A 21,971-nucleotide genomic window follows, 5' to 3' on the forward strand; every position below is an offset into this window, starting at 1 on the left:
TTCTACTAGGTTAGTCACATTTATTTTTATTGTTACCATTTCAATGTTATGTTAATCCAGTTTTATTGTATTTTAATCCAATTTTATTTTTATCATTTTAATTCTCTTTAAGTATCCAGGTTCCGTCACAGTGAGGAACAAGTTACTGTAGTGCACTCCATAGGCAGGCTGACAGGCAGACTTTGTTGATCACGGCTTTTGCTTGTTTCTCAAATGCATATTTTACTTGGTTGTTGTGGGTTTTTCGGGCTCTTTGGCCGTGTTCTGAAGGTTGTTCTTCCTAACGTTGCGCCAGTCTCTGTGGCCAGCATCTTCAAAGGACAGCACTATTTTATTTAATTTCTTTGTTAGTTTTCTACTTTTTTTGTCTAGCTTTTCCTGGCATGAGCTAATGGCAGCATCTACCAGGGGCTTCTCTGTTTTAGGTGTGATCCTCATGACAATGATGTGATGTGAATCAGGCCCTGAGAAAAAAAGAGAGGGAGATCCACCCCAGGGTCACCCAGTGAGTCTCATGATTCACAGGGGACTTGAACTTACATTTCTCAAACCCAGTCTGGTGTTCTAACTTGCTTTTAAATACATTGGCAAACCGGAACACTTGCCACCATTTACAGTACTGGCAGCAGAGATTTGCAAGAAAAGATTAGAAGGACAGCCACAATCCCAAAAGTAATTGGAGAAATAATCAAGAGGAGCTTTATGAAGGAATGTGTTGGGATTTTCTTTGAAATGCCCAACTAGTACCTCCCAAATGACCCAGACATAATAACAACTTGATTGCTACTAGAGATGAAAAGAACATACTTTTGTCAAAGCACATATCTCTCAACATATTTGATCATAGAATCATAGAAAAATGAAGTTCGAAGGGGCCTACAAGACCATCAAATCCAACCTTCTGCTCAACCCAGGAATACAATCAAAGCATATCTGCCAGATGATTATCTACCTCCAATGTTGGAGCACTCACCAACTCCCGTGTTAAATGGTTCCACTGGTGTACTGCTCTAACAGGAAGTTTTTCCTGAGATTCAACTGAAATCTGGCTTCCTTTAACTTGAGCCGGTTGTTATGTGTCCTGCACTCTGGGATGATCAAGAACACATCCTGCTCCTCCTCTGTATGACAGCCTTTCAAGTATTTGAAAAGTCCTATCATATCATCCCTCTGTCTTCTTTCCCAAAGGCTAAACAAGCTGAGTTATTTTTTTTCAGCCTTTCATCATAAGGCTTGGTTTCCAGCCCCCTGGTCATTCTTGTTGCCCTCCTCTGAACTTGTTCCAATTTGTTAGCATCCTTCTCCAAGTGTGGTGTCCATAACTCGACTCAGTACTCAAGGTGAGGCCTAACCAGTGCTAAATAGAGGGGGACTAGCACCTTGCGGGATTTAGAAACTATACTTCTATTAATGCAGTCTAAAATAGCATTTGCATTTTTTTTTTGTAGCCACATCACACTGTTGGCTCCTATTTTGTTTGTTATCTACAACAATTCCAAGATCCTTCTCGCTTGTAGTTTTGCTGAGCCAGATATCCCCCATCTTGTAACTGTGAAATTGGTTTCTTTTTCCGAGGTGCAGTACTTTGCACTGATCCCTGTTGAATTTCATTCTATTGCTTTTGGCCCAGTGCTCCATCCTATCAAGGTCATTCTGTCTTCTAGGGTATTAGCTATTCTGCCCAATTTTGTATCATCTGCAAATTTGATAAGCATTCCCTGTACTCTCTCATCCAAGCCATTAATAAAAATATTGAATAGTATCGGGCCCAGGACTGAGCCTTGGGGTACCCCGCTAGTTACCTGCTCCCAGTTAGAGAAGGACCCATTAATCATCACCTTCTAAGTATGATTCTGTAGCCAATTGTGTATCCATCATCAAATATATATTGTTAAATGCAATTCAAAGCTAATTCAAAGCTACAGTATTTTGCATCACAAGTGCAAAATCTGAACTACATCCCATGCCACACATTAGTGCAGGCAGAGCAGATCACTTCAGTTCATACTGGAATTTGCAAGATTAAATTTCTGAATCGTTCCTACTTAGTGGGTCTTAGATCCTACTCTGAGTTCAGTGAAGTGTCTGGTTGCAGAACCAGAGGCTGGAAGCTTGATTCTCCATGAAGAGCCTGTTCCCACTGCCAGAATAAACTGACAGAGCAAGCATATTTTTTGGATTCATGCTTAAGTCACATGGACTTTAGCCCGAATCCCAAACTTTTGTGGTGGTGTGTGCATCCTTACCCTGCTGTTACCAACACTAACAAGCATCTGCCTTCGTCTCCTATCAGGTGGGTCCAGCAGGGGGCGGGGGCAGGGAGGAGAATGGAAAGGGAGGGGAGGAGGATGAATGAGAAAGGGACAAGGGTTGGTTTGTTTTTACCAGCAAACCTGGTACATACGCAGACACAAAAATCCACATACATGCATGCACACAGAGAGAAGGGAGAGACAACGAGGGAAGCATCCCAAAGTTTTAATGATTAAAATAAATATAGTGTGTTATGTTATGTTATGTTATGTTATGTTATGTTATGTTATGTTATGTTATGTTATGTTATGTTATGTTATGTTATGTCATATGTGCTGTCAAGTCACATCCGTTAGGGCTACCCTAATCAGCAAAGAGGGTGGGAATGGAAATGGTAACGAAAGAGAACAATGTTACACACAAAAGAGAACAATATTTCAACAGATTCTAAGAATGTGGCATGTCAGCTGCACAATAAAAAACTTGGAATCATCCTGTATTTGTGTATAGGTGGGCTTTTGAAATCATCTTTGTAAGCTTTGGATGTTATAATTCCACTCTTCAGGCTACGATTGTTAAATGCTGGATGGTTCTTCTCACTGCTGTTTTAAGGCAGGGTTTGGCAACTTGTGGTCTTCTACAGACCTGGGGCCTGTTCTAGCCAGCATGAATAATGAGAAATTGTTGTTTTGCAGTCTCCGTCAGTGTTCTGAAGAAGTGCAGGTTGCCCGTCTCCTACCTTAAAGGGAAATAATTTATTTAGTAGTGAGGCTCACACTGTGCTCGCAGGAGGTCCCAATGCTAGAAAAGGTTCTTGCTTCAAATCCTAGTGAGCTGCTGCCAGTCAATTACTCAAAATAAGTGATTGGATTTACTATAAGGCAGCTTCCTATGTTGCTCCTTCTCCCAGTCCTAACAGCACATAGGCAACAGCAGGTTTTGTGCATCATCGTTCTTGTGGGTGAAGTGAGAGACATCTTTGAACTGTGCGTGTTTGAGATGTGTAAAATCATAATAGAATTGTGCCATTCACCTACCAGAGCATTCAGTTTTCAACACAGAGTTCTATGTATTTCAGCATACATAAAGGACAAAATATTTTTCAGTCAGTGGCTCTCTACCTGTACGTTTAATGGGCTAACAGTTGCCTAATGACCAAAACAGGGCACCACTTGCACCTCCCAAGCACTGATGCTGCAGGTGGCCAGGAAGTCCAACGACTAGAAACCAGGATTTGTCCGTTGGTGTCAACCTCACTGTGGAATACTCTAGCAGTGCTAGTGTGCCAGGCCCCCTTCCCTCCCAATATTCAGAAAGCATTTTAAAACAATGCTTTTTAGAGAAGCATTTCATGATATCCTTCCCTTATAAGTACTGCTCATTAGGTTATATGTTGATTTTTCTTTTCTTTTCAAGATCTGCTGTCAGTGACTTGGGTGTGGTTGGGGCTGTTGTTATGTTTCTGTGGGTTCAGCAAGGGTGTTTATTCTTATGTTACAGTATCTGTTATGTTGAAAACCACCAAGAGTATTGGCATGCCACTAGATGGTGCAGTATTTATGTATGTATATAGATAAATAGATAAATAAATAAATAAATAAATAAATAAATAATAAATACATACATACATACATACATACATACATACATACATACATACATACATACATACATACATACATACATACATACATACATAGGAGCTATATATGCAATATATTAAGATTCTAAAGGCCACAGATTTGTAGTAAAATTCCCTGTACAACAGTACCTATAACTTAAGTAACTGCACCAGTCCCACTAGCCTTCACATGCAGTGCCTTCACATCTGTTGCCATATAAATGTAGGCAAGCATTCCCTTGGTATGTTTCTTCATTTTTACTGAAGAGAGTCTCCTGTAAAAATAATGTTAGCCCAATTGTGCCCCGTCTCTCCCCCCCACAGATTCACCTTTCTCTTTCTGGGTTAGGAATAGGTCTATAGCAGATCTACTGGTTGCCCTCCAGCAGCCCCAGGCTACAAAGTGAAGGCTGGCTTGCTTGGAATGAGAACTTTCAAACAACCACAAGAACAACAAAAATCCCCTTGACACAAACTTCTCTAATATAACAGCTTGAGAGAGCAGAATATGCACCTTTGTATCAGTGGTTTTTGCACATTGTTGTAGCATGCATAGTACTGGACTATGTTGACTAATGCCTTATGTTAAAAGCAATAGCATTGAATTGGTTGTCTGTGTCTTTTGTGCTTTTGTGTGTGTGTGTGTATGTATGCACATATACATGTGTATATACTGATCTTTACTTTTAAAAAAAGTCAGGCAGGCAGGAATAATATGTTAATTATTATTTGTGTACATTTCAGAAACTATTTGTGGGGCGTGCAACCATTTTGCATCTCACACTGAAGTTGGCATCTCTCCCAGGGATAGAAATTTGTGATTTAAAAGAACAAATTTTGGTGTGGTATGTATCAGAGACTGGAGCTATGCCTCCCTCCATGATTAAGGGAAGAGAAAATGGATCCCAGATCTTCCAAATTCGTCTGTCCCACTATAATATATCCAGAATTGGTGCTGGATGGCCCTCACTACCCAACTTGTTGAGAGCAATTCATATGACTGCTGGAGGATTGGGGTTTGCCTGCCTCACTTCCAAGTGGATCATTGCAGTGGGACCTTGAGGCCAACATCTTTATGGTATCTTCTAGGAAGTGGGCTGAGACAGACTGCGGGCTAACTAATAATTGTATTCATGCCTGCATGCTATCCCAAATTCTACACATACTATGAGCAATGAAGTTGTGGACATCATGACCCTTACGGTTTATTTCCACTCCAGTTCCTCCTAACCACTTCTAGTGCCTAAAGCTGCTAAAGGTGAGGGGGGAAAACACAGCTTATATCAACAATATGAGCTATTATCTTGGAAAACTCTTCAGATTCATCTTTTTGATATATAGACAAACTTGCCTTTTTTAAAACACTGTTGTACTTTTTACCACAGGTCCATTACCATGAAAATGAGCCCCTTAAAAGATGTCAGTCATGAATCTGGGAACATCCCTTGTAATGGCGAGCCTCAGCTACAGCAAAGATATCTTGAGCAGCTAAGTGCTTTAAGGAATCCAACTCTATCCATAGGGAAAGTAGTGTAAGAGGTTCTGCAGCTTTGCAAAGTATTAAAGGCATAGGAGTCTGGTGAGGCAAACAGAAAGATGTCTCTGCTATCAGGTTCTTCCCAGACTCCCAAAATATCTTGTTTTTTTTTAATTTGCCACATAATCTGTAGTTGCCTGATTAATACTAATTTATACTGCTGTTCACTATACAACTCAATTAATTGGAAGGGAAGAAGTTCTACAGTTTTGTTAAAAGAAAATAACTGAGCTTCATTTACTTGTCATAGATTTGTGGTTTGTGATATAATAGCAACAATTACAGCTTCAAAGTGAATATTTAACAAGAAAATGCATATTGAACTTAATTTCCTATGTTTTTTCTGCCAGCATGTCAGCTTCTTAGTTGAGCCCACCTGGCCCTGAACAAATTGTTTAATTAAGATTGTAATGTCTTTGCCTGTTGTTCGGAATATATGAGAAGTAGAGAGCCAGCTTTAAATCAGATTAAGTTCATCAAACAGCATAGTTAACCTGCTCTACGTAGGTTCGGCCATTGGGTCTTTAAGTATTACTGCAGCATTGTAAGATAAAACCACCTAAAATGGGCCCATTGCCACTAGTATAATTTACTTATTTTCTCTGTCTATCTTTTTGTACCCCTCCTATCCCTCTACTGCTTGTCCTCTACTCCATAGAAGCTAATTGTTTTATTTATTTATATGTCTTATTTATAGGCTCCCTTTCTTCCAGTAATGGTGCTTCTCAAAGCCATCTTCACTGTGTTTCAGAAGAATACCGTGGTCTATAGTAGACAGGACGTCCAACAGGAGCATTGTCATAGAATCAGAGTTGGAAGAGGCCTGTAAGGCCATCAAGTCCAAACCCCCTGCTCTATGCAGGAACTGAAATCAAAGTATATCTGACAGATTCTAGTCTAATTTTCTCTTGAATGCCTATACTGTATTGTTCTCCAGCACTACAATCTGACATTTAAAAAGAGAAATGAATTACTGTTCTTTTAGTAGTCACAACATCAAAACTGTAGATCTTCAAAGCATTATTGTTATCACCACCACCACCACCACCACCATCACCAGTATCAAATCACAGATCAAGGTCTTCTTATCATTATCGACTTTGAAATTACGGATCTTCAAGGCATTGTCGTCGTCATCATCACCATCACAATCAAGACATTATCGTTACTATTACTATCAGCACCATCCAAATTGCAAATCTTCAAGGCATTATTATTATTCACACTACCAAAATCAAGGTCTTCTAATTTGTTACTCTTATTATTTCTATTTCCAAAGAAATAGCCGGATTAGTCCACCTCACCATGTTTCCAAAATTAAAGGGAAGAAGGAGAGGGTAGCAGAGAAAAAGAAACAAGGACAACAATATTTAATATATATTTATCCATTCAAAATAATTATACAGTAGTCCACTTTTCTCTTCAAGGAGATTTACAATATTTTAAAAAAATCTGTTAGGCTTTAAAGTGCTGCAACATTTTACTCTTCTTTCTCCCTCCCCCCTTTTCACTTTAATTTTGTCAACTTTATTAATGTAATTAATCTACCGAGGTGACCAAAGCACCATCCATTTCCATGACCAACTTAAAGGTAAATTGGAATAAGGATAAAATTATTTCATCTCATGAATTCCTAAAGTTGAGATGACCAGGCATCCTTAATCCCTTGTATTTGGTATGTATAGTGAATCTTAAAGTACTGTTCTAAGTGGAGAACTGTAAATCTAGAGAGACAGAATCAGAAGGGGGGGCATGATTGTGCTAAGAGGAGGACAAGGACAGTGAAGAAAACTGCAACAGAAAGAAAAGTGTCACAGATTCATAGGTTTTGTCAAATCTGCTGTCTTTCTTCCCAACTTTCTTTTTCTGGGAAGGTTTGCTTTATGCTTATATAACTATGTACACTTTGTAAGGAATTAAATAATTTAATCTTTTTGCAAAAAAATGAAACTAGGAGCATACATTTGTTAGTCTTTAAAACGGCTCTACAAAACCTTCTGTTGTTTAATCTGATTGGAGTGCCCGATTGCCAACATTGCCTGTAAGAGAGTCAATAATAGTTTTGATTGTATTCTGAATGCCTTGTTAATACTAGTTGTACATTTTTGTCAATGATGCTGGTCTTTTGGAGACTAAACTTCATGACGTGTCTTACCTCTCCTTCATTTTTTCCATTCTTGTTAGCAAACCTGTGGGCCCAAGTCAATCACATTGTATTTCTCCTACTCCCGTTCTGGTGGGCTATCCTTTCCACAGTCAGTTCATTGCAATTTTGTCTTTTTTCCCCCCTCATATATTCATGTCTGAGCAACTTCATGTAAAAACAAGGGAACTCTGCTGCTTCTCTGTGCTTGGTTCTTTTAAAATCCATCAAGTCACAGGCTGGTTGGGACTCTTCAAAATGTACAAGAGACTTGCATTTTCTCTTTTTATGCTTTAGTGGCAATATGTAAAGTATTGTCGGGCCATGTTATCCATAGAAGATAGATTCCAAGCTCCCCCCCCAACAAGACAGAAATAGCAGATAAGTGAAGCACTTATTTACAGGGTTTTTTTGGGGGGGGGGGCAAACTGTGAATGGTTGAGAGGAAACCCTGGTCCAGGTTTTCCGGGTTTCCTGCCTTCCTGTTCACAAGGAAACCAGCAACTGCCTCCTCTGCCCTCTCCCAGCAAATATGGCTTCTCAGTTTCACCAGAAGCTGCTTCCGTCAGAGATAATTAAGTACATTTCCCCTAAATTGCTTATATATAGCATAGTCTCTGATTCCATCTAGTGGTTTGTCCTGATAATATATTTGAAGAACGTGTATCTCTGAGGGGAGGGTGTTTTTCAGGCAGCAGATAAGTGAAACCGTGGGTACTGAGCCCACGGATATGGTGGTCCCACTGTGGTGACTTATATTTTTTCCCCCATACTACGATAGATGAATTCCACCTGCATTTGGAACAATGCAAGAGATGCCTTTTTTGCCACTTTTGAACATTATGGACCAGAGCACAAATCATACACAATGCATACCCCCTGTTAGTGTTTCTCTGAATATTTCAAACTATCCTCCAGATATTGTGACTGCATTGTACAGAACAACTGCTTACTATACATAGTTCCTGTTGTTGTTGTTGTTTTACAGTAACATAAATAATCTAGGGAAATAGCAAGGTTTGGGAAGAGTGCCTATTCTCTGTGTGGCTGTAGCAATAAAGGCTATGGAGAATGTGGCTCTTTGGTTGAGTGATGTAAAGTTTCACATACATTAACTCAGTTTTCCCTACCCTGGAACCCTTCAGACTTGCTGCACAGTAAATCTCACTATTCCCAGCCTAGCGAACCAGCACTGGCTGAGTTCCTGGGGATTGTGGCCCAGATCTGGAGTGTTCTGGGTTCAAACAAACTGCATTGTCATGATCGTTGGTATTCATGTATTATGGTTGCAACAATGTGTACTGATATATATATATATGAATGGAGGCAAATAACCAGTCACTCTTTCTAATTGCACTCTGATCTGCTTATTACAGTAGTAGAGGGCAAACTTTAATGCAGCTTTCTTTCTCAAGGGAAGCAACTGGTCTAAAATCTTAGGAGGGAAGGGGCCAAATGGTTCCAACAGTTGTTAATATAGTACATATTGGAGGAGCAGGATATGGGCTTTCTAAACCAAATAATGTCAAAATAAGTGAGGACGATCATGAGGAAAGCACAGATTGTGCGCAGGAATAAATTTCTTATAAAGTTTTCTATTGATTCACCACTAGGCTTCCTTGTGCAATGTGTGAACAGGCTGTCAATTTTATTTATTATTCAGAATATATTTGTGCTAGCATGTAGTGGATTTTTTTAAAAAAACAAAAAGGTCTGTGCTTTAATATCTAATAATCCATACTACTCTTCCTAGTTATTTCAGGCACTTTACTCTCTGAGCTCAGAGCATGAGAAATTGTTTATATATTCATATATATATATTTCTGTTTGTTTGTTTGCTGTAAGCTGCCTAGAGTGGTCCTAACTGACCAGATAGGCGGGATATAAATAAATAAATAAATAAATAAATAAATAAATAAATAAATAAATAAATAAATAAATAAATTTTGCCAAAGCATGGCTCCTGAATAAAAATTTAAAAATCCATTGGGTCTGATGCCTTCTGAGAGGATTTCCTATATAGGGCTCAGGTTTGTTAAACAAAATAATCAGTGCAAAATGGTTTAAGGAGTCTCTATGTCCTAAGAGGGGAGCAGTTAACCCATGCAGGCAGTCAGCAAGCAATCACAAAGTGTGAAGTTAGCAAAAGATAGCAAATTTAAATTATGCTTTTGTCTGATGGAATTGGTTTCCTTGGGGGCAGAGAGACCAACTCCCACAAAACATTTGATACAAGATGGGCTATAATATCTAAGCAACAACGAGTACAGTAAATGCCCATCTTCCCAAAAGACCTTCTGCATCACTCTTTGAAAGAGGCAAGTCTTTGTGGTTGTTTAGAATAATTTTAATTCTCTGAACTAAGTCTGGAAGGAGTTTTTGATGTAATACTAGTGTAAGCCCACAAGAAAATAAAGAGAATACTAGTGTAAGCCCACATTAAGAAAATAAAGAGAATACCACATTGGGGACCTATTGACTGTTACCAGCGATTCCCTTCCTCCAAACAGCAATGATTGTAATAACTTTTGCTCTGTAAATATTTACATATGCTAATGGGTAAGCTAACATGATCATTATTTTTCCACAGCTTTTTGCAATCTTTGCATTTGCAACATGTGGTGGCTATTCTGGAGGACTGCGTCTCAGCGTGGACTGTGCAAACAAGACACAGAGTGACCTCAGCATTGACATAGCCTTTGCATATCCATTCAGGTAATACACTGTCATTCTTTTCCATTTGCAGACAAACTTAGTATAACTTATCATGCACGTCACATAGCAGCGGAAAGGGTATCATTCTCTACTGTAGTTTAGCCCCAATGGCTGTTCACTCTAGACACCTCCAGATGTTAAAGTCATACAAACAGGTGCAAAGATATTTGTAGAAATGCTTTGGGGATCCTTTCCAGGATGAAGAAGCACACGGAGGCAGGAATCAGGGAGAAATGAATCTCCCTCACACTTCTGTGTGAGGTTTATTTATAGTACAGAGTGAGACAGTCATTATTAGTTTCAGGTGTGGCTGTTTACATTTTGTACTGTAATCTAGACATGATTTCACCTGTGCTAAGTGATAAGAAGTGATGTGCTCAGAGAAACGATTACTCCAATATAGATATCTGAAGTGACAACACCTGTGTTCAAATGACCACATGCATCAGCTCCGGATAAAGGCAGGTATAATGTTATTATATTTGGCTGTAGAATCAGGGTCAACGTAACCTTTGCCTTCACATGGTTTTCCAATGTTTCAGCAAGGTTACCACAGATATTAGGTAATTCTGGTTGCCTCCTCACTTCAGACCTGCTGAGGCATTTCTTTTCCTTAATAAGCAGGATTGCATTAGAGGAGCATGAGAGCGCAGCACTGTTGTTGTGCAACGGAGCATATCAACATTCTACAAGGCAATTCTAAAAATGGGTGCAGCCCAACACAGAGTTATAACTTTGAAAGTAGACTTCAGATTAGCACCAAATAAGGACATAATAATATACAACACTATCCTTCCCCACGGCCAATTTCCTCCTATAATAATTCTTCACAAATTAGTCCAATTCAACCATTGTAATGGAAAGTGTTGTCTATGTGAATTCAATTACATCAGTTCCAAAACTGATAATGATAATTTTCTGGTTCACAAATACCAGGAAAATATAGTTAATTGAACAAACTCATTTATTTAAATTCCTAATGAGCAGAGGTAGAACATTTGTGATAAAGAGCTCCCTGATTACCCCATTTTAATTATAATAGTACCTGTAGGCCATCAGGTCAATTTTGACTTAAAGTGATCAGGGTTTCCAAGATACAGAGTACTCAATAGGCATGAGACTTTTGCTTCTTTTGGACTGCACATCCCATAGTTCACCTGGAAATTTCTCCAGACAAAATTCTGGAAGATACAGCCCAAGCCAGAAGTTTACAGAGGAGGTCTAATTACTTACACATGGGCGTTCTGTCCCTTGTTCAGCTTACCCTGGTGGAGGCTGAGATGACAAAGCTGCAGGTCTCACAATGAATAGTGAGACTTGTAGTTTTTTGAGAGGCACCCTGTCTATACAGAGGCTATTGGGCAAGCAAGATTATCCATCCCATGGACTGCAATGCACTCTTGCCTTTTATTAAAAAGTTGTGACGCCTTCACACACAGGTGCTGTGCAAGAAGGAAGGGAAAAGAAAGTGATACAGATGGTTATTTGCCCACAGATGTCACATGATACATCATAAAACTTGCAAACCTAAAAGTGAGATTCATAGATATCAATTCCTCTCTGTAGAATCCTATTCAAAGAAGTATTTTTAAAGAAAGCACCACCATCTGTATTGCAAGATGGCTGTTTCCCATCAAACATTGTTGCTGTTTTGCTTAAGAATTCCATTTATGCTTTTATTGATAGTAATGACATTCACTAAATGGATCTGAGCAGCTGGCAAACTTCTGAATTGTTAATTTATGTTATATTTGTGGCATATTTGTACTTCTAGACATGTATTGGTCTTTATTACAAGTGTTGGATTATACTTGTAGCTAACTCCGCTTTTATGCATGGCCTTTCATTACTTGCCTTTTTTTCTCTTTAGTATTCATGAAAGAGGATCAGAAAATTGAGTTATGCAAATTCATAATTTGATTCCCTTTGAAATAGGACATTTTCATGAGCATTCTTTACAGAAGAGATCCTGTACAGGGAGGGGTGTTCTCTAACAAGTCCTGTTATTTAAAAGAGTTGTTTCTATGGCCAAAACCCTATTGCTTAGCATAGTAAATTGCACTAGAGGAGACCCATTGAGTCAATGAGGATTTGGTGAGTCTACTCTTCTGTATGTTCCTGTGATTCAAGCAGGCCTATGCCAATTGCAACTTACTTTATCACAGTAAGTCACAATTAAATTAGGCCACTTTAATCAATGGAAATTACAGAAGAAGAGATTGGCTAAATCCCCATTGAGTTAATGGACCTGCTGTAGTACAGCTTACTAAGCTAAGCAACAGAATTTGGACCAGTAACATAACTTGTATATGAACCCATGATCATAATCGCGTGTGTGTGTGTGTGTGTGTGTGTGTGTGTGTGTGTGTGTGTGTGTGTGTGTGTGTGTGTGTGTGTGTGTGTGTGTGTGTGTGTGTGTGTCTTAAAGTCCGGGTGCAGTCCTGTTCCAAATTTTTTTTTTCAGATGGTATAGAAATCAGTAGCCACATTCACTTTGACTGAAATTAAATTGATTTATTTCTAGTAACTAAAACCAGTTTTGGCACATACACTGGTGAAATTGACTCATTTCTTTTCTGGTTTTGGACCATGCTTTTTGTAAACCCTGGGACTTTTTAAAAATATATTTTTTAAAAAGTGATGCAGTAATAAATCAACGACTGCATTCATCTGACCAAAAAAAAAAAATCCATTCTCAGTGACAGTTCACTAAGTGATGCATTGCTAAACATTTCTATAAGAATGTTTTTAAAGGAGAGGAAAAACCGTGGTGCCAATTCAACAGGGCCACAAAGTAAATCAAGAGCACTGTCCACGGCCACCAAACTGAACTGAATTAAATTTGCAAATATATAAGCAAGACAAATCAATGCCATTTTTAAAAATTACAGCAAAAACCACTGGTTTGTTAGGTTTTCTGAATATTATAGCATTTACGACAAAATGTTGCAATAAAATCAAAAGGCAATTCTTGTTAAGGCAAGGCCTATGACTGTGAATCAACCTTTTCTATTTGCTGCCATCAGTTTCTTGCAATTAAATTATTAAGCTTCCTGTAATTGGTTACAAACTGCAGCTGTATAACTTTGACCTCTGTAAATGGGGATTGGTTCTCATGGCAGAAGCCAATGCATTCTCAAGAGGAATCAGTTTGCCAGGAAATGTGCAAGCATATTGACATTTCCACTCTTGCAACTTTAGGCACATTTTCTCTACACTGGTTTGATCTCTACAAGAAAGCAATAGACTCTCTAACCCACAACAGCTTGCATATTGTGAGCACAAGGGGTTTTAAAATGCTGACTTCAGTCCAAAGGTGCCCTTCTGCTAAGGGGGTCACCTCTTCCACTCTTGGCAAATTCAAGCTCAACATTAGAAGTTAGAAATCCATGTGGGCTTCTTAAATACATCCCCGTAGAACTTAAAGCACTCAGTGGGCGGTTTACAATTTAATTATGCAGGCTACACATTGCCTCTTCCCCAGTGAGCTGGATAGTCCATTTACTGACCTTGGAAGGATGGATGTCTGAGTCAACCTTGAACCAGCCATCTGAACCTGTCAGGATCAAACTCAGGTCATGAGCAGAGTCTTGGCAGCAGTAATGCAGTTCAACCACTGTGCCATGAGGCTCCTCCTTTATTGGTTCAGTACTGAAGTATTGGACCTTTAAAATATACTAATAATGTAATGACCGAAATATGATCAACATTAGATGTACAGTGGTGCCTCGCTTAACGATTGCCCTGCTCTATGACGAAATCACTTGACGATTAGGTTTTTGCGATTGCTTTTGCGATTGCAAAACAATGTTTTAAATGGGTTTTTTCATTTAATGATGATCAGTTCCCTGCTTCAGGAACTGATTTTTGCTTTACAACAATCAAAAACAGCTGATTGACGGATTTCAAACTGGCCGCCGGCTGCTTAAAATGGCTCCCTGCTGTATTTTTGGATGGATTCCTCGCTTTACAGGCAGCGAAAATGGTTGCCCCTATGGAGGATCTTCGCTGGACTGTGAGTCTTCAGCCCATTGGAACGCATTGAGGGGTTTTCAATGCGTTTCAATTGGCTTTTTTATTTCACTTTACGACGTTTTCGCTCTACAGCGATTTCGCTGGAATGAATTAACGTCATTAAGCGAGGCACCACTGTATGGCAGACCACAATAACCCACCTTCATATCTCTCCCTATAGGAACTTCAGCCATGTGGAACATTTGTTTAAGTAACAGGTGAGGCACATATTATCCTCTGACTGCATGTGGGAGTGAATGAATGTCTTTCTAAACAGCATTTTATCATGCGTTCACCTTGATTTATGATTACTGGTTGACAGTAGAAGAGGTGAGGAGATGAGCTTGAAACAAAAGATGCAGCACCAAGACTACTGTGCTTGTAGCTGTCATGGCTGTCAACGGCTGTGCTGAAAAGATGGAAATAAGGAGAAATAAATTTTTTTGAACCTATTTCTGCCAGTATGACATAGTTCTAGAAGAATATATGTGCTTGTCTTGGACATTTCTTTCACACTTATTAAAGAGACATCTCTGCTCTGAAAGATGTAGCTCAAAGAAGATAGATGGAGGAAATATTATAACTAAAATGTATGCTAAATTAAAGTATATTGCAAATCTAATGATAACCCTGCCAGAGTAAAAACGCTAAGGAATTAATATAGAGAGGAACTATATAATATTATACTCACCTAAATTTTCTTTATCGGTGATCACACTGGAATTTGAAGTATTTTTTTCAGAGAGAATATTCGCTTTCAGCCCTAATTGGGAGCATGGGGAGCCACATGTATGAGAAGAGAAGCACACAGAGTGTAACTGTGCATAGTAAAGAATAGGCACAAGTAACTAGCAGTGGTGCAACAAACAACACACTTGCTAACCAATGAATGACCTTCCCTAGCCAGTATGCTTGGAAAACCCTGGAATAGCAAGAAATAGGGACCCACATGGGTGTCAGCCACTGCCTTTTTCCTTTGACCCTCCTAGGAGTCAAGCTAGAACTGTTATCCACAAGCTGGGTCTGTCCATGAAATCTCTAACTCGGGATCCATTAAGGGGGTCCCTTAAAGAAGAGAGATGGGTACACAGGCTCCAATCCCAGTCCTTTCACAAATTGGTCCACCAGAATGCCACACTGCTACAAGGAGATCCATCTCCTACTGAAATTAATGCATGTGTAGCCAAGATAAGAGCCCCCTGACAAATCCAGTAAAGGAGAAGTCCTGTCCCCTGTTCAGTCATGGTACATCTGATGGGCAATCCTCCCAGAATCCAGACCCTGGTTTGTCCCACAGCCAGTCGTAATAAGTGTATATCACAGCCTTAATGAAGGAGATGCTATGTCTAGAGATCCAAATGGGGTGAGATGCTGAAACTAGAAAGAGAAGCGGTTCCTCGAAGCTCCTGTTTGGAGCAAATATAGGCTTTGTAGGCTGACAAAGTCCATCTGCTGATGGGCTGAATGCATGGAAGAGCCAGTTCTGGTACAGCTGTCCCTATTCTGAAGGGACAGCTGTCCCTATTTTGAGCCCTGGATTGTTCATGAAGAGCCCCAAGCCCTAGTTTTTCTAGCATGATTCCCATGAATTGGAACCTTATAAGGAGAGAGTTGCTTGAATGTATGAAAAAAGACCAAGATAGGCTGGCTGTAAGACTTTATTTCCACAGCTTTTCCACAAAAACAGTCCACCGCTTCCATCACTTCAGATTTCCTCCTAAATTCTGCCAACTGGTCTAGCCAGCGCTCTGCACATCTCTGTTCAATAATGTATTAAGTACTGTTGGAGATCTGAAGCTCCACTGACTAATTATAAAAACTGTCCCACCAGGATGGCCAGTGAGGAATAGGTCAGTGCTTTTATGATTATCTTCCACAATGCGATGTCACATCATGGTCCCGGCAGTCCAGCTTGCTGTATAATGTGGGGACTTTTATGAGTCCATTTGCTTAAGCAGGACTCTTTAACTGTGCTTCTTTTGTAAATTGCTGAAGTTTGACTAGGAAGTGAAGCATGTGAAGAGACCTGTATTGTGCCCTACTGTGCGGAGGTTGGAAGATGTATCCTTCGGGGTGCACAAAACTCTTGCCGTGACATTTTCAGCAGCTCAGTTCCCCTTTCATATTTAATGTGACCTAATAAAGGAAGGGAAATCTCAGCCTCAATCATTTTGTGAGGGAGGGAAAAATACAGCCGTTTGTTGGAAGTTTTTTCATATAACGGTTCTCCCTTGTTCTTGAGATATTTTCAGGGCGCGCGCGCGCGCACACACACACACACACACACACACACACACACACACACACACACACACACACACACACACACACACACACACACACACACACACACACACACACACACACCCTGCAGCTTAGAAGTCCTCAGTCAGGGAGAGATGGCGAGCAACATACCTTTTGCTTTCTCCCTTATGTGTACTATGCTACAGCCTCACAGAACAATGACTCTTTTGCTGATGAAACAGCAAAATATTCTGGCACTTTTATTTATTTCGTTGTGTGCTTTCATTGGATCAAAATCCACTTCTTCAGACCTATATTGCCTCCCCTCCCCCTTGCCTATTCTCCTTTACTTCTGCCAATACACTGAGACAAACAAGCACCACTACTTCTTAGGAAATGGGGGAGATCTCCGTTTCACTCCCTGCTTTTACTGCTTCACTATGAAGCACTTTCGATCGTGGGCTAAACATTTTACCCAACTAGAGAAGAAATCCATAGAACTTAATGTGGTTTTTGACTACAGAACCCTGTTGATTTCAGTGGTTTACTCTAATTGAGACTAACCTGGAATTTGGCCATGTTTCAGTGAGTTAAGGTTCTGAAGTCAAGTATTGGGCTGCCCAGCGAGTTCCCCACTGTGCACACCAGAAGAGCCAGCCTGTGTGTTCTTGGGCAAGCTGCACAGTCCCAGAGAGCCTTCAGAAAAAAAGGGGATGGTAAACCATTTCTGAGCATTGTCTACCTGGAAAACTCTTGAAAGGATTGCCATCAGTCAAAATTGACTTAATAGCACATGAGGAGGAGGAAGAGGACCTACCTTAAAGAACTAAGATACAGTAAAAGATTTGCTAAGCCTTCTTTAAAAATGAGATCAAGCCAGAAGCTCATGCAAATATTTATTTTAAACAACACAGGGACCATCTAGGATTCCAGTAAGGTTCCAGTAACCAGAATGTGTGTGTGTGCATGTGCATGTGCATGTGTGTGTGTGTGTGTCTGTGTAGGCAGGATATTTGTTTTAATTTCTGTGCAACATAAAAGACAAGAAAGAGATTCAAAATGTTACTACAGTTCTAGATCCTATTCTAAATCTTTCTCAGTTGTGATAATTTGGTGTTGATAGAAATGGCTGAAGAGCCAATCCCTGTATAGATAGGAAATTCACATGGTGAACTTCTGTCAGAGCTGGGTCTTTTCTAGCTTTCATGTCTTCTTAGAAAATAATAATGAAATCATGACGAGAGTCTCTAGGAGAGTAGTATTCAATGCCAAAATTAATTCTTCAGAAAAGCTTTAAAAGACTCTGTTCATTTCACACACCACTAATTTTTGCAGGATGTTAGAAATCATGCCTTTAGAATACTGACTTAAAATCCCTTTCCCCACTTTGTTTAGGAGACTTTCATTTAGTCCTGTGCCCAGCACAATGATGGATAGGGTATGTAAATTATTATTCAATCGACATTCCTGATTGATGTTTCTTTCCTGGTCAGAAAATTGACAAAGCTTTGAGATTGGCTGGGGTTATATGGTACAAACCACATTGCAAAAACTATTTTCTGTTAATGCATTATATTGGAACCTATCCATAATCCATCCGCCCGGCTACAGGTTATAGTTTCCACTTCTGTTTTTTTTCGGAATCTCAAATTCCTTTGCACTTTGAGAATACAGTAGGGCCCCCATATCTGCAGGGGATTGATTCCAAGCCCCCCCCCCCGGTGGATGCTGAAAAACACAGATTATACAAACATCTCCCTCCCCAAACCAGATACCCTCCTTGCCCTCACCAACTTCTAGAAGGTATAGGGGACAAAGCTCACCTCACCCTCCCTCCAATCCATGCAAACCCAATAGTTACCTGAAGGGAGGGCAGAGCCAGAGGCCGCCATTTGGCCACTCACCTACATGCTGAGCTGTTTGCTGGCTTGCTCTTAGGCCTCAGTGCAAAGCAAGATAGCCGGAGATGCTCCCATCCTGCTTCCCACCCAGATTGCCTGGTACTGATGTGTGTGTTTTTTTTTTCATTTCTGGGTAAACCAGAAGGCAGGAGGAATCTTCACTGCCCACCACCCCTGCGGGAAAAAGCTTACAAGAGGAGAGACCTTAAGCAACTAGAGACCGTACTATGTATTCTTCATAGCATGGTTTCTCTAGTCCCCCCTAGTGGACAGTTCTGATAAAACATGTGCATTTTTTCTGCATTTTTAAAAATACGTTTAATATTTCATATTTGCAGACCATAGATAAGTGAATCAGTGGATACTGATCCGAAAGATAAGGGGGTCTTACTGCACTGAGGATTTCTGCTCATAAACTTGATTTGTTGATACACAGAAGGACAGAACTGTTTGAGCTGCTGGGAATGAAGAAAGATGATTATAAAGGAGCATCCATACTTGCACTACATGTTTAGGACAATTGTACCTCAGGCCACAGTCACACCTGGGAAATGTTCTCCTATTCTAATGATACATTTCGTACCTTTGTTGTACTGAATCACAGTCACATGGTACAGATACCAGAGTGAATGTCCCAATTTGTTTTACGTTACCAATTCATTTCATCCTATTTGAAGCGTTGCTAGTTTGTGATATCCATAAAACTCTCCTTCAACACCACATTTGAAATCAAACTATTTTTTTTCCTATCACCTTTCTTTACTTTCCAGCTTTCACATTGGTATACAGCAATCAGAAATACAGTAGGACGAATGATCTCGGTCTTTGTCTCCAATGACACATCCTAAGTAGCAAAAAACCTAATGTCATAGTCTTGGTTTTCTTATTATCTCTTGTCCTAAAGTCTCTCTTAGAAGTGATGATTGAACCAAAGTACTGTATAGAAAACATGCAATCCTGCCAATTTATTCATTATCAGTATGAAAGTTACAAAAAAATTTCTGTAGTTTTTGTTGCCTTAATGTCCAACTACATTCCTGGTTTTGCACATTCTTCTATGAACTTTCACCATAGTAGTTTCAAGTCATTTAGATCATGCCAACTTCCACCTGCAATATGAAATGGTTATATTGTTGCATAAGTCTCTTGGTTATGTGTGTTTTATAAATTGTTATTATTTTGCCTAAGTTATCTCTGATACGATCAGAATAGGTCCATCTGGCTTGGCATTCTATGTTTTACAGTGCAACCCAGCTACATCTATTCAGAAATAAGTCCCACTGAGTTCAGTGGCTCCTACTGCATGATAACTATTTTTATAAGTCATGAAAATCCACAGAAAAAGTCACAAGCGACACAAGAAGGAAGCTAGTTCTTGATGGCACTTCGTTTCTGTCATCTTTTCTGAGGTGTGTACATTGTACAGTATATCTTGTTGAGCTGCAGTGAAAGTCTGAGAACTGGCTCTAGAACTTGGTGCCCATCAATATGTCTCCCAGTTCAACGGTTTCAGTATCTCTATCCCTGCCCTCTTCTCTTGAATACAGTGGACCCTCTACTTATGGAATTAATCCATATTAGAATGGTGGCTGCAAGTCGAAAAGTCTGTAGGTTGAATCTCCATTGACCTACAATGCATTGAAAACCGATTAATCCCATAACTGGCAGTTTTTATTCTATTTTTGTTCCATTTTGGTTTTTTTCTGGTCTGTAAGTCGATCTCCGGCTGCAAGTTGAATCTAAATTTTGCGGCCAGAGAAGTCTGTAACTCGAAAAGTCTGTAAGTCGAGCCGTCTGTAAGTCGAGGGTCCACTGTATTGCTCTGTCTCTTCTTCCTGTTCTCTGTGTCAGTCAGTTGTGAAGGCCTTGGCACTGACATCTCTACAAGAGGCTCAACATAATGTCTTTCTTCCTATGAGCCATCTAACATAGAATGCCCTATTTTATCAGCTTGATTGGTCATCTAAATAGATCACATGCCTCACACTGACTTCATCTGTTCTCAGTTTCACTACTTTATCTCCATTGCTTCCATGAATGCAGCCAATCAAAAGCAACTCCAGCTTATCCCTTTCCTGTTTTCTGCAGACATTGAGTATGCTTCCAAAGACTCCAGTGTGTTCCATATTTGGCACTCTGCCTTGCCAAAGCAAGTGCTCCAACACTGGAGGCATTAAAGAGAAACTTGGACAGCTACCTGGCAGATATCCTTTGATTTGTATTCCTACATCAAGCAGCAGATTGGACTTGATGGCCATATAGGCCCTTTCCAGCTTCACTATTCTATGATTCTATGAAAGCTGAGACTCCAGTACTTTGGCCATCTCATGAGAAGAGAAGACTCCTTGGAAAAGACCTTGATGTTGGGAAAGTGTGAAGGCAAGAGGAGAAGGGGACGACAGAGGATGAGATGGTTGGACAGTGTCATCGAAGCTACCAACATGAATTTGACCCACCTCCAGGAGGCAGTGGAAGACAGGAGGGCCTGGCATGCTCTGGTCCATGGGGTCACGAAGAGTCGGACACGACTTAACGACTAAACAACAAAAATGAAAGCTGAAATGGGAACTTTGAGATGCCTTTGGCTGACAGTCTGTTCTGGAGATGTATTACAGTCATAACTGCATTGCCTCATAGTTCTCTAGGCAGCTATCTGTATCTATAAGAATGCATCTTTTCATCTCCAAAAGAGAACTTAGGGTTTTTCCCCAGCCATTCCATTTGGTTCATTCCTGTGCAAAAGGCTCTGTTCTTTCAGGAATGCTTGATGGGGTGCAAGATCTACTCACCATCACTATTATTTTCAAGGTCTTTGGACTTAATTTCAAACCTGTTGATCACCATGACCACATACTTCATGGATATTTCATATATCTCACTCTTCTTCAAATAATAGTTAATGCAATCTTTCATGAAGTTATCCACAAAAACTAAAATTTATCTATTTTCCCTACCCATTAAATTAAAATAAATTAAATTAAGGTTCAATGACATTTTTTATTTTTATTTGAAAACTATAACTATTTTCCCCTAGCAATGGAACACACAGGTCACTATTTATTAGCACTACTGCTCTGGTGCTTCTTATCTTTATTCTCTGTTGGAATGAAGCTCTAGCACCTTTCTCTTTGATACAGCTTAGTCACCTGTTTGTGTTCTTTGCACCATATGGATGTACCTTGATACCTATACCAAGATTGTAGTTCCATAGCTCAAGGATCACATTTGCATCACAATGTCAGAAACATCTATGTCATATTTTGAGGCTATTTCTGTCCTGCATTCACACTGCATTCATGTGATGAGCTGAAAGGTTCTAATTATGTTATCACTGTTATGTGCTGTCAAGTCACCTCTGAATTATGGTGACCCAAGTGTCACAATGAGCAATCTCCAGAATGTCCTGTCCTCAACAGCCTTGCTCAGCTCTTACAAACTCAACTTTGTGATTTCCTTTATTGAGTCAATTTATCTCATACTTGGTATTCCCTCTTTCCCTGCTGTTTTCCCAGCACTATTGTATTTTCCCAAGAAGCCTGTCTT

At 39.8% G+C, this 21,971-nt stretch overlaps 1 protein-coding gene across 2 annotated transcripts in view; it reads left to right on the forward strand.

Annotated features, from left to right (window-relative positions):
* The window catches only part of SYNPR (synaptoporin), a 213,135-nt gene that overhangs the window by 162,577 nt on the left and 28,587 nt on the right, over positions 1–21,971 (forward strand). For both annotated transcript variants that reach the window (XM_020805133.3, XM_020805134.3), the window contains one exon: positions 10,145–10,269. In XM_020805133.3, coding sequence (XP_020660792.1) covers positions 10,145–10,269 — 125 coding nt within the window. The remainder of the gene's footprint in view (positions 1–10,144; positions 10,270–21,971) is intronic.

The sequence above is a fragment of the Pogona vitticeps genome, chromosome 2 (genome assembly GCF_051106095.1).
Source record: "Pogona vitticeps strain Pit_001003342236 chromosome 2, PviZW2.1, whole genome shotgun sequence".
Lineage (NCBI taxonomy): Eukaryota > Metazoa > Chordata > Lepidosauria > Squamata > Agamidae > Pogona > Pogona vitticeps.